Raw genomic sequence first — 13,536 nt, forward strand, 5'->3', positions numbered from 1 at the left:
TCTTCCCACGCACAGAGGTGAAGCTGACATGTTGGCAGTTCCCAGGGTCGTCCTTTCTCCCCTTGTTAACAATGGCTGTGATGGTTCCTTTCTTCCAGTCTCCAAGGACCTCACCTGCCAGGACCTCACCTGCCAGGACTTCTCAAATACGGAGAGTGGCCTGGCAACCACATCAGCCAATTTCCTCAGGACTCTGGGATGCATTTCATCAGGCCCCATGGACTTGAGTATCTTCAGGTTCCTCAACTGATCACACATCCTGTCTGCGCTTACAGTGGGAGGGATCATGTCACCCTGGGCTCCAGCTTGTGGGCCATCAGCATGAGAGCCATGAGGAGAGGGGTTGCCAGTGAAAACTGAGGCAAAAAAGTTCTTGAGAATCTCAGCCTTCTCATCCGTCGACGCCAGTTCCCCACTGTTGCTCATCAGGGGGAAGCTTTCTCTAACCTTCCTTTTCTGGTTGGGTACCTGTAGAAGCCTTTCTTGGTTTTCTTTACATCCCTTGCCAAGTTCAGCCCCAGCTGTGCCTTGGCCTTCCTGACCTCATCCCTACACAGCCAGGCAATGTCCCTACACTCTTCCCAGGGTGCCTGTCCCTCCTTCCACTTCCTGTGTAGAGCAAACTTGCCCTTTAGTTTGACCAGCAGGTCACAGCTCAGCCATGGTGGTCTCTTGCCCTCCTTGCCCAATTTCTCACATGTGGGGATTGAGATCTTATGTGCTCTAGAGAGAGCATCCTTAAAAATCTGCCAGCTCTGTTCTGCTCCCTTGTCCCTGAGGACTATTTCCCATGGCATCCTATTTACTAACTCCTTGAAAAGCTGGAAGTTTGCTTTCCTAAAATTTAGAGTCCTAATTGTGCTTCTCCTGGGCTTCATACTCCTTAGGACAGTGAACTGCCCTGGCACAGGATCTCTGCAGCCCAGGCTGCCTTCAACTGACATCCCACTTTGATCATGGTGCGTGTCAAGACACCATGGAACAGGCATTTGTCCATGCCTGTGGAGGTGCAAAGCACTCATTTTATATTCATGGAAGCATTGGTTGTCTGGAGAAACTGGGGGTTGAGGAGGAAGCACGGCTGAGGGCACTACCTGAGCTAGTTGAAGACATCCCTGCAGACTGCAGCAGGGTTAGACTGGACGACCTGATGTAGTGTAGCTGGGCATGGCCCTGCTTACTGCAAGGGGTTGGACCAGATGACCTCTGGAGGTTCCTTCCAACCCAGTGCATTCTATGATTTCACCCTGTGCTGCTCTGCTGTGGGCAGGGTCGTTCAATGGTGTGAAGAGCAATCAGCATCTCAGAGCAGCACCCAGGAAGAACCAGTGGTTTGACTCCACAAACACGAACCACAGCACAGCTTGGTTTGAGCTGCTCTGCTGGTTAAGGCAGCAAAAGCAAACCCTGAGGCACACTGTGGATCCTGTGCTGCTCAGTGGGGCCAAGATTGTTTCTTACTAGAAAGTATCTACAGTCTAGTGGAAATTTTTGAGTAACTGGGTGACATTATGCATCCCCTGCAATATGGAAAAGGCTTAGATGATTTCTTCTGTTTGGAAATTGATGGTGTGGAAGAGATGGGAAAATGCAGGTGCAGCAGAGGAGAACTGCAGCCATAGCCATCTATTTAAATGTAGACCTCCTTTGAGTTTTCAAATACCCTACTAGCAATATTTTCCACTGCAGAGAAGCATTATAGTGAAATGGGAAGATGCTGAGGCAATCATTTTTTTCCAGCATGTGCTGCATTCTTTAAATATTTATTTTTTATTGCCCAGAAGTTGCCAGCCAAGGTGAATAAAGAGATGAACAAAGAGCATCACCCAGCCTGGCCAGCAGCTCAAAGCTGTCGGCAGGCAAGGGGCCATGGCGCTGCACGCAGCCAAAGGAAGCCTTGCTTTGGTTCTCTTATATTGTAGAAAGCTGCACTCAAAATAGAAAAACAATCAGCACATGCACAAGGAAAGGATTTCCCCTTTGAAAAAACACAAATGTTAGTCACAGCTGTGAGCAGTGGCCCCTCACCCCCACTCGGAGCAGAGCCAGGCGGTGCTCTGCTCCGTACCTCTTCACTGAACGTCTGCAACACACAACAAAGCTGCAGAGCCCCCTCCTCTGCACCCAACCCAGCTCACCACCTCTTCCAGCCCCTGCTGAAATCAGGGATGTGAGAGCAGTCAGGGACTAAGGGACTAAGGCTGTGTGAGACTGGCCAAGCCCACGTTTTGCAAATGACTTCAGGAGGAAGGAAAGCACTTGGGTGAAGTGTAAGGTACAACCTCGAGCAGTAGGCAGTGATGGCTATCTAGGCCTCACTCAAGGATATTCCAGCTTCTAACTGAGCACACTGATGGTTTAGTGTTGCTGCATGATCAAAGCTGTTGTGTTGCCACAGGAAATACCCATGGCACTAGCTCCAGGGACAGAGGTCAGTGTCTTGAAGAACACCTCATAGTATAGCAGAGAGATAATTAAAAATAGCAGCAGTAGTCAGCATGATTCCACCATCGTTTTGAACCAGTTGTGTTCTAATCCCTCACTGATGTTACCATCCCAGCTGGCTCGAGCACACGGCAATGCTTCCCACCCTTCAGCCGTCCCAAACCTCACACCCACATATTTCTCCTTTCTATATCAGTCTTCTGAGCAAAGCAGTTAGAAAGCAATGCTCTGCCATCTCATTTGGAGTGAGAGCCCCCTGAAGAGACATATGTTGAGCGTTACCAGGAACACATGACTCCGTGCCCTCTAGATCTCTCTGTGAAAAGCGAGGGGAGGAAAACCAAAGAGCCCTTGCACAGGTTCCAATAAACACTGTGAAAGCAAAGCAGCCCAGGACAGCTGTGTGCGTCCCTCTGCCCTTGCCAGAGGACAGCCAGAGCCGGGAGCGCGCACAAGCAAAGTCAGATCCTCCTGTGGCTTTGTCCCCGTCCACTTCTCCCTCAAATTTCCAGCTGCAGCTACCTGCAGCTCAGCTGCTAACAGCAGTGCCAAAGTTAGGTGCCCATAGTTCAGAGAAGGCATTCACATTTTAATAGCAGATCATTTAGCCACGCAAACACAGGGGAAGCTTTCTGGTATCTCAGCACTGCCAGGCCCCTGCTCCCAGCTGGAACTGAAACGCAGTGGAAAGGGCTCTGGTTTTTTGTGCTTTCAAAGGCCTGAGGTGAGTTTTGGAGTGAAGACTGGGTGAATGTATGCATTAGTTCTTGTTCCATCTACACAGAGCTCCTCCTCTGCAGCAGGGCTGTTACTGCCCTGGCAGTGGTGCTGGGCAGCTGTGCCCAGCATCACCCAGCTGGGTGAGAGCTTTCAGCAAGTGTTTGCAGAGCCATGCATGAGCATGGCACCACTTCAGCAGGAGCTTTCCAGCACAGCAGAAGCCACACTTCCTCTGGCATCGTTCTGCAGCACTGTTTGTGCCACTACAACTCATTGTCTGTCCCTGTGTCCGGCAGAATCTCCTAGTTCAGAGTTCAGCCACAGAAACGCTGCCATGTGAGGTCTGAGACTGAAGACTGTTGTCTTGTTCTCCCCTCCCCTTTCTAACCTGAAGAGTAAACCAAAGTCTTCCTGCAGAGACACCTGGCCATACACTTTAACCCAGCCATAGATTTGGTCACCTACAGTGCTGTGCACAGTGCCCTAGTGGCCACCCTCCAACACCCAATCCCAATTACTGCACTAGGGATGCTCAGCAAGAACATGTGGTAGGTGGGTTTGGAGCCTGGTGCCCCAGTGAAGACCAAAGGCTTGGGAGTTTCTGTTCTTTGCCAGATGCTGAAACAAAAAATTGCAGATGATAAAGTAACTACTGAGTGTTGCAGAAACTGAATGCTGGAGGGGACTAAGGCATGGAGGACCCCTTTGGGATCAGCAAGCCCAGCACTGCAGCGTCCCTAGTGACAGGCAGCACAAAATCCCACTCCAGGAATTCAGCATCACACTGAGTGAGCAGCATGGCAGGCACTCCATGCTTTATCTGCTTTAGGCAAACTTCCACCCCATAATCTTGCTGTGGGTGCCTGCTGGGCTGGATTGTGAAAACCCCATCCTGTGCTGGGAGCCCACCATAGCACTGCAAGACTGATGATGAAAGGAAGGCAGCATTTTGCCAGGAGAAAGAGGCAGCAGCAGTTTCTCACTGGAGCCAAGGACAGCACAAGACCATTTGTTGTTCTTTCCCTTTTAAGAGCCTTTCCCCCCTGCTCACACATGGCAGCTGGAAAACTTTGTACATTAGATGCAACAGAGTCCTGAAGTGAACATCCCCTGAGAACGCATTCTTCCAAACTTATAATCAAGCTTTAAAGGCCCTAAAAAGAAAAGTTAGGTGATCCTTTCTAGCTTGTTGAAACACAGACCCTGCTTCTGCTATCCTGAGCACAGCCAGCAGTGTACAGGAGGAGCGTGCCTGAGCCCCATGTCTGCACACTGGAAATCAGCTATTTACTGAGCTGCATGTTTGACTGAATTCTAACACCACTCCTGCACTACCAGAAGTAGTTAATGGCTTTCCAACAGCTTTTCTAAACAGTTTTGCCTTAGACTTGAGGAAAAACTTCTCTCCTGTAAGGGTGCTAGAGCCCTGGAACAGGCTGCCCAGAGAGGTTGTGGAGTCTCCTTCACTGGAGAGATTCCAAATCCATCTTACACCACCAGAAAGGGCTGGGCAAGACAGGATTTCAAGCCTAAACAAGTTGGGAGTTTAAGTGGTGGTGGGGTGGAGGGGTAGGGAAGAGGGAATGGAAAATGCAGTGGGTTTATTTTATCCCATCTTTTAGCAGAGGTGCTGCCTTGCTGTTCATCTTTTCCAGCATCCTTAGGCATATTTTTATCTAACAAATCTATGAGCAAAGGGTTGTCTGCTCTTGCTGTTCTCAGTCTGTGCAGAGATGCATCCATTTGTCCCAGTGGAAGGCTCCCATTGAGCTGCATGCCTCTCCTGTAGGCTGTTCTGAGTGAAATCCCTGAGCTTTCCTGGGCCAGCAGCTGTGACTTGTTATGGTGGCTGAGCTGCCTGGGCCAGTCCAGCCACTGTTGGTGTAAAATAGCTATTACTGGCTCCTTTTGGATGTTGGCATCTCTCTTTCCATGCTCACAGTCCTTCCTTTCTATTGTGCAACAGGTCCTCTGTGATGCTAATCAGGCTGCACAAGGCACAGAGGTGCTGGACTGGGAAGAGAAGGATGCTGGGGAGACGCTGGTTGAGAGCGTGGTGCACCCCAGGATCATCAACCCTCTGCGCCTCTTTGTGAAGCCATCCCCAGAGCTGAAGCATGGCCAGGTGTCCTACTCGGACAGCACAGACAGCTTTTGGGACTGGTTGTCCAACATCACGGAGGTTCAGGAGTCTCTGGCACGAACTAAACGCAGACCTATAGTAAAAACTGGTAAATTCAAGAAGATGTTTGGCTGGGGAGACTTTCACTCCAACATCAAAACCGTGAAGCTGAACCTGCTGATCACCGGGAAAATCGTCGATCACGGCAATGGGACCTTCAGCGTTTACTTCCGACACAACTCCACGGGCCTGGGAAATGTCTCGGTCAGCCTGGTGCCACCTTCCAAGGTGGTGGAGTTTGAATCTTCTCCACAGTCAACACTGGAGACCAAGGAATCCAAGTCCTTCAACTGCCGAATCGAGTACGAGAAAACAGACCGCGCTAAAAAAACTGCCTTGTGCAACTTCGACCCGTCCAAGATCTGCTACCAAGAGCAGACTCAAAGCCATGTCTCTTGGTTGTGCTCCAAACCATTTAAGGTGATCTGCATTTATATTGCTTTCTACAGTGTAGATTACAAACTGGTGCAGAAGGTCTGTCCCGACTACAACTACCACAGCGAGACACCGTATCTGTCCTCTGGCTGATGCAGCCGTGGGCAGCAGCAGATCTACAGCATCAGTCATCAAAGTGAGCATCTCCGGTGCCCTTTTGGAGAAGAATTTGTTTTCCTATCAGGTTAAAAAGTCTTTAAAAACTGTAGCTGTGTTTGTGCTGTACAGTAAACATCAAAGTATTTCTGTAACAACCCTCTCCCTGTGAGACCGCTGCCTTGAGCTCTGTCACTGCTCCAGAGGGAATGGGCAGGCAGCACATGACAAAAGTGAAACAAAGCTGTGGCTGTAGTGAACACTGATCCTGAAAATCTGTCACCTGGCTTCTAAACCAGCCATGATGGCAGAGAGGTGGGCTCGTACTTGGGCAGCACTTAGCAGCACCCTCTCTGTCACTGGGAACTGTAAATGGCAATACAAAGAGCAAAGGATGAAGCAGCCTCCCAGCTGCTTCCACACAGAATGCCAATAAGCAGCTCTCCCACTCATTTCATGGAGAATGTTACACACACAGGGCTCAACCCTTGCTCCAAACACCAAGGGCAAGGAATTTGCGTTTCTTTGAGTTGTAGTGGTTGTGTGTATTCACCGAAATGAGGAGAGAGTAGCGCTCCCTTCAGCCCTCCCACCTGTGCATATGCAATGATGCAATGAGCACTGGTTTCTTAGCCCCACCACGTGTGCAGCTTTGCTGTACGCCCATTCCTTCCTTCCGTGGTCACCACTGGGTTTGATTCTTCTCCCACACACACTGTACCCCAGTACCAGGCCTACAGGGATAGTGAACACACGGACCTCGGGAAAAAGAGGATCTCTGTCCAAGGCTGGGGCTGGCTTCCATGTGAAGAAAACCATTGCCTTGTTGTCCCACCCTCCTGGCACCATCCTGCAGCAGGGAAAACACACCACAGAGTAAGGACAAGCCACAAATAACAGGATCTTCCTGCCCCATGCCACCCAGCTGTCCTCCTCAGCACTGCATCATGCACCTAAAGCCACAGCGCAAACATGAAGAGGACAACAGAGTTCCATGCATCCTCGCCTTGCAGGGCAGGCTGCAAGCAGTTCCTGTACTCAGAAAGGCTTCCCCCAGTGCAGAGCAGCAGCACTCCAGCACAGCTGTGAGCACGAGGGCCTGACTGTACCAGAGCTGCAGCAGGACGGGGGCTGCTTAGCAGTGGTGAGCTCCAGCAATGCCGATTCAAGCATCAGGCCCCGGCACTTTCCTTAGGTATTGGTTTTGCTGCTGATGCCAATTTGCTCTCCTAGTTCTTTGTGACAGTTCCATATTGCAGCTCCTGTGGAAGAAGCTGGCTGAGGAAGTGCTTTTATTGCCTCCAAACTTACATACAGGGTTCAAGTAGTTAGGTACAGCATAAATAAAGTACTAGTAAAATACTCTGTTCATGTGGTGCGCACCCAGACAGGTGGCTGGGACAGCTCAGACTCATTCATGAAATGACTTCAGAGTTCCCTGGTAGAGTCTCCTACCAAACAATTCTTCTGTACACACACACACACACAGCCAGGAACTGGCTCATTTGTTTTCCTCTTTAGGTGACAAATTTAAATGTGCTGTTTAGTTTGATCAATACTCTAAATGTTCTCCTTCATCTTACTTCATCGAGAGTCCCTCCTGGTCTAGAGGATGTTTCTGTTTGTCTGTTGCTGTTGATTCCCACAAGATGGTCTACTTGGTATTCTGCATAGCGTGTCCTCATCCTGGCTGTACATAGAGCTGAGTTCAGTGGGTGGTGCTTTGTACCTTAGCTGCAAACCATGATCTTACTGCCATGTATTTTTACTCAGCACTAAAAAGAATCCCCTACATGCTATTTATTGTAGAGTATGTGGCAATCATGTCTGTAGAGACACTGCAGTATGTGTCCATCCACAGGGTCCCTGAGTCCATGTACAGGATACCTGCCTCCCTGCCCAGGGTCTCTGCCTCCCTCTATTTGTATGGAAATAAAGAGAGTTTGCTAAAGCTGGCCCTTGGTTGTGGCACCTTGGCTTCTGTTTAGAGATGCTACCTTGTGTCTCCATACACAAAACTGAGGCCCTGAGCAGCACCCAGTACTGCTGCCCAGCTGGAGCTGGCCTCTAGGAGTGTGCCCTGCAGTGAGCTGTGCTGCAGTGCCAGGCAGCCCAAGCTCAACACATTCCATAGTACTTGAGAACTGGAGAGCGTGCTTTGGGTGTGCTTTGGCAAAGAAAGCCTGAACTGCTCAGCAAGTGTGCAGGATACACCAGGAGTAGAGGGGTTAGCCCAAAGTAGAAAACATCCCAGCCCCTCCAGGCAGGAACACGCTGGGGGATGCAGCACCTGACTACTGAATCACAAAATCACCATGGCTGGAAACAACCTTTCAAGATCATCAAGCCCAAGCACCATCTAACTCTTAGCAGGGCCACTACTACACCATATCTAGATGGCTTTTAAATACACCCAGGGATGGAAATGTAACTACTTCCCTGGACAGCCTGTTCCACTCTGAGAACCCTTTTGGTATGGAAATTTTTCCTAATGTCCAGCCTAAACCTTCCCTGGTGTAACTTGAGGCCATTTCCTTTCATCCTATCAGTTGTGACATGTGAGAAGCAACCAGCACCCACCTCTCTACAACCCGTTTTCATGTTCAGAGCTTCTCATCAAGAGGAGTGGGCTCTCCCCCAGTGCAGACAGCCTCGCAGTGCAGCACAGCCATGTCCCACATTGAGCTTTCCAGATCTCAGGAAGACAAAGCAGGGCCTTGAGCAAATAAACGTGGCTCTGGAAACAGCCAGAGTACCTGAGGATTCACAGGGAAAGGCTACTGCCAACCAGGGCATGAGCTAACACCTGAGCTTCTTCAACACTGAGAGGACAGGCACCAGCCAGCAGCTCTGGACCCAAACCAGCTTGCAGGCTCTTCCAAGCAAGGCCCAGGCTGGTGCCATGCCAGCTTTGGTGGTGGGGCAATGGGAGAAGCTTGCACTGCTCTCCTCCAACCAAGCCCCAGCACAAGAAGGCAGCCTGGCAGCTGGAGCAGGAGGAAGGAAAAGTGCCAAAGCCCATCATGCCAGAGACCTCCCCACCACAGTAACTTTAAAAACCAGCTTCAAAGCATTTTGGGGGGGTTGTTGGGGTTTTTGGCTGCTTGTTCGTTTTGAGGGGTTCTGTTTGGTTTGGGTTGGGGGTTTTAGATTATTTTGGAGTTTCTTTAGGTTTTTGTTTGGTTGGGTCTTTTCCAGATCAATTTTAAGAAAGTCATTGAAAGAAAGCACTTACAGATGAAAACCAGGCTCAGGAGAAATCACTTAACCCTAGCAGGGTCAGCAAAACACAGCCCACTGGTCTGAATGAAGTGACAAACTTCACAGAATGCCAGGTTGGAAGGGACCCCAAGGCTCATCTGGTCCAACCTCTCTGGGGGATGATGTGGTTGAAATGTCAAGCTGAGTCTTCAAACTGACCAGTGCAGAGGACTCCACTGCTTGCCTTGAGAGATTCCAACGTCCAGCTGTGCTCATGGGGAAACATTTTATTCTGGAGTCCACTGGGAGTCTCCAAGGTCTCCCCTCTTCTTACGGCTGAACAACCCCAGCTCTCTCAGCCTCTCGTCCCATAGTAGAGCTTCCAGTCCCCTGTTTGTTTCCCTGATCCTTCCCTGGACACTTTCCAGGCTGTCCCCAGCTTTTTGGTACAGCAGGGACCAGACCTGCAGGCAGTGCTGCAGGGGTGGTCTGCGCAGCGCTGAGCAGCAAGGGATGATTTCTTTACCTCTGCTGGGGATGCCCTTGCTGATGCAGCCCAGCCACCTGTTGGCTTTCTTTGCCCCTGCAGCTCACTGTTCACTCACACTGAGCTGCTTTGCTACCAAGACCCCAGCTCCCTGCCCATGTAAACATAGCCAAATTTTATGTAATTTCACACAGAACAGGGCATTTTATAAAACACTTTCCTGTGTAACAAGTGATTCCTTTAGAGAACTTTCAGTTTTTAATGGTTGTTTCTCTCATTACTCTTATTTAAAAGGCTATAAAATAAACATTTGAAAGGTTTGAAATAACATTATTTGAAAGCATCCCAAGTGGGCAATCATCACTTTTGACTGCAGCAACTTCAGCCAAAAGTTTTCAATATACATCATTTAATTGAATCCAAATCTCAGCACTCTTGCTTTGCAGGCATTCGTACAAACGCAAGCATTATCGAAACTCCTCACTAAACACTTCCTGTTGCTCACCCACCCCAACCAAAAGCTAATGCACAGCTTCACAGAATGCTTTGGGTTGGAAGGGACTTTTAAAGCTCACCTAGTCCAACATCCTGCAGTCAGCAGGGACATCTGCAACTAAGTCAGGTTGCTCAGAGCCCCCAAACAACCCTGGGACGTTTCCAGGGACAGGGCATCTCCCACCTCTCTGGACAACTTGGGCCAGGGTCTCAGCACGCCCAGTGTAAAAGGTCTCCATCCCCCTACCCCCAGTTCCTGGCATGCACAGAGGCATCACTTTCTGCCTTCAGAGCCCTGTGCTGTGGGAACTCGCCTTCCATGGCTCCTGTATCACTACAACTTCAGCAAGGAAGTCACATGTTTGTTTTTCTCTCAATAGTGTCATCCTCTGGACTCTCAGCCTTTTCATCGCCTCCTAACCCTTGCTGTTGGTCACATCCTGCCACAAGCTCCTCAGCCTTTCACCCATAGCAGCGATGCTGCGCCAGCACCAGGGCTCCCTGCCTGCCTCACTGCCTGCCAGCTCCCAAGCTCTACAACCAGGCAGTCAGGCTGCACTACGGCACTCAGCAAGACAAAAAAAGAGGCAAAAGCTGAGCACTGTTTGCTGTGAACTCCGTGGGGTTGCCACATTTTCTTTGTGGGGAGAATTTAGCAGGCGGTGCCAGAAGAGCAAACCTCTGAATAATCCTGATGCCACTGGACAAACTCACAGCAGCCAGGGCAAAAGCGCTCAGTGCAGACCAGCATCCTGTGCTGCCTTTCTTAATTGCAATTCAAGGACATTAAAATTTGCTGTTTGTTTTATGCTCTGCTGACCAGCATCATCTGGATAATGTTTTATTTATAGTATAATAATGAGTCGTCATTACCACTGCCCCTGCTCAACCCTGCACAGTTGAAAAGACAGAACGACTCACAAAGTAGCTCAATGAAACCCACATCAATCAAGTGGATTTTTAGCTGTGGGGAGACTCATTTGAAAAAAAACAGACTTTGCCATTCCCATCTGTCTCTTCTGAACACCTCTTACATACATCCATCAGAAGGCAACTTCCTCTTCTGTTTTAAAAGCAGCAAATAAACTGACATTTCTCAGATGCTGGCAACTAGCACCAAAGCGTTCACAGAGGACGCTGCCTGGGTGAACTTGGTCACTGCCTCTGACCAAGAACTAGGAATTAATGCAATCCACTCACAGCTTTACCAAACTCAAGTCACAAATTTACATCACAGCCCTGGTGGATTTGGGTCTCTGGAGACAGTGAACAGAAGCTAAACCACACCTGACTTGGCAGCTCCCAGTTGCCCACGTAAGCCCAGCTTGCTGCACATGCAAGGAACACACCAGCCCCATGAAAGAGGGATCTGAGGTACTGGTCTTGCAGAAGACTGTCATTAAGTGTCCCAGTTCAGTCAAACCACACCTCACCTGGAGGGTCAGTGAGCATGGGTCTGTAAAACCTGCTCAGATCTGCAGTCAGTGGTGATGGGAACTGGACGGAGTCTGCTGGATGCTGCCAGAAGCACAGCAGCACCTCCCTGCCATAACCAACCACATCTCAGTGTTCCAGCCCAAAATCCCTGTGGGTGCTCAATCAGAAGCATCCCTGCAGTTCTTGGTCTCTCAAGCAAAAACTCCAGACACCTAGACTAAATTTTGAAGGCAAGAGAAATGAATCACAACAAACGTTTTTGCAAAGATGGAATTCAGCCTCCAACTCAGCACAGAGCCAGCAGCAGCTGCAGCCTAATTAACAAGCAATTATATTCACAGGAAAAGGCTTTACCCAGGGAGAAGAAGAATTCTGCCCACACAAACAGTGGCAGGGCTCTAAAACCAGGCTCCCAAAGAAGTATCAGAAGCTTCCTGCTCAGCAGTGAACAAACAGCCAAGCAGCTCAGACAATTTCTTGCACTGCTCTCAGGTTCTGTCCTCAAGTCAAACACAATCACAGAATGTCCACAGCAGGGTCACCTAGACTAGGTCACACAGGAACACATCCAGGAGGAAAAAAAAAATCTGCTTGTTTGGGACTGCTTAAAGTATTTTCTTCATCTGATCTGTGATGGAGAAGAGAAAGCTCTGGGGAGACCTTACAGAGGCCTTCCAGTACCTGAAGTGGAGAGGGACTTTTATAAGGGCTTATGGTGATAAGAGAAGGGAAATGGATTGAAGCTTGAGGAAGGCAGATTGAGACTGGAGATGAGGAAGAAATTCTTGACAGTGAGGGTAGGGAGACACTGGAACAGGTTGCCCAGGGAGGTTCTGGATGTCCTCTCCTTGGAGGTGTTCAAGGCCAGGATGGATGAGGCCTTGAGCAACCTGAACTGGTAGGATGTGTCCCTGCCCAAGGCAGAAGGTTGGAGCTGGATGAGGTTTAAGGTCTCTTCCAACCCAACCCATTCTGTGATTGCTCACCCAGACATGGGAAGTTGAGTTAAACTGAGAGTTTAGAAAGGATGAGCATTGCCCTGCTCCAAACAAAAGACTCAACCACCTTTGCTACCTACAAGGAGCAGAGCAATGTGGTAAACACAGAGCCAGCACAAGGTGAGACTGTGGTCTCTTGTGGCTTGTCAGCAAGCAGGACTGGAGAGTCTCATTCAGAGAGCAGCACGGGACATGGGACACAGCCTGGCTGCAGCAGCCTCTGTCAGACCCCTCCACTCACCTGCTCCCTCACTGCTGCTGTCAGAATAGGCAGTGCTGGTACGAGCCTGATCCCAGAGCAGCTCCTCATACTTCAGTCATCATCCTGCACAGCTACCCTTGGCAGCTCTACACTTGAGTCCCCTCAGGTGCAAATCCTATTTCTCTATTCTCCTGCCTCGTTCCCAGACAGTCCATGGCTCTTTCATCATCATGCAGTCAGTTAAGCTTTGGCTGCCTTATCTGCACAGCTCCAACTAAGCTAGTGATCTCCTTGAAAGGTGGTACTTTATGATTGTTCCAGACTGGCAAGCAGGAGAACAGTGACACGGACTGTGAGGTTCAGTGAATTAGTCCTGAGGTTCAGAATGGCCCAGGAAAGCAGCTGAAGTTATCAGGGTGATGCTTAGATCCTCCAGTACTGCTCAGGTTTGCATCATCCTTTACAGCCCGTGGCACCCCCCAGGATAGAATTGGGACCTTTTGCTCCAGAGATGCCACAGACAGCAGTGGTGCTGCTGGCTCCAAAGGTAGGTGATGACCTAGCCGCACCATGCCCCGCTGGGGCAGAGGGTAACAGGTGCTGAAGCCTGGCACAGGGGACACTGCAGGTGCCCAGACTCTTACAGGTGTTCCTGGTGTACACACCTCAAACGTTCTGTGGCAGCTGCAGCTCAGACAGTCCTAGACAAGTTCAGAGGCAGACAACTCTCCCTTCCAGCTGCCACTCTGGAATATCACAGGAGGTTTCTTACATGGCTGTAGCCCTCATTTCCAGCCCTAGGATGAAAGTGCTGAACGCCTAAGCAGCCACGAGAGCT

General features: G+C 49.8%; 1 protein-coding gene across 1 annotated transcript in view; it reads left to right on the plus strand.

Moving 5' to 3' along the window:
• Positions 1-5,875, plus strand: part of NXPH2 (neurexophilin 2) — a 41,689-nt gene extending 35,814 nt beyond the window's left edge. Inside the window, exon 4 of the mRNA XM_054381276.1 lies at positions 5,108-5,875. Coding sequence (XP_054237251.1) covers positions 5,108-5,875 — 768 coding nt within the window. The remainder of the gene's footprint in view (positions 1-5,107) is intronic.
• Positions 5,876-13,536: the final 7,661 nt, after the last annotated feature.

The sequence above is a fragment of the Indicator indicator genome, chromosome 5 (genome assembly GCF_027791375.1).
Source record: "Indicator indicator isolate 239-I01 chromosome 5, UM_Iind_1.1, whole genome shotgun sequence".
Classification (NCBI taxonomy): domain Eukaryota; kingdom Metazoa; phylum Chordata; class Aves; order Piciformes; family Indicatoridae; genus Indicator; species Indicator indicator.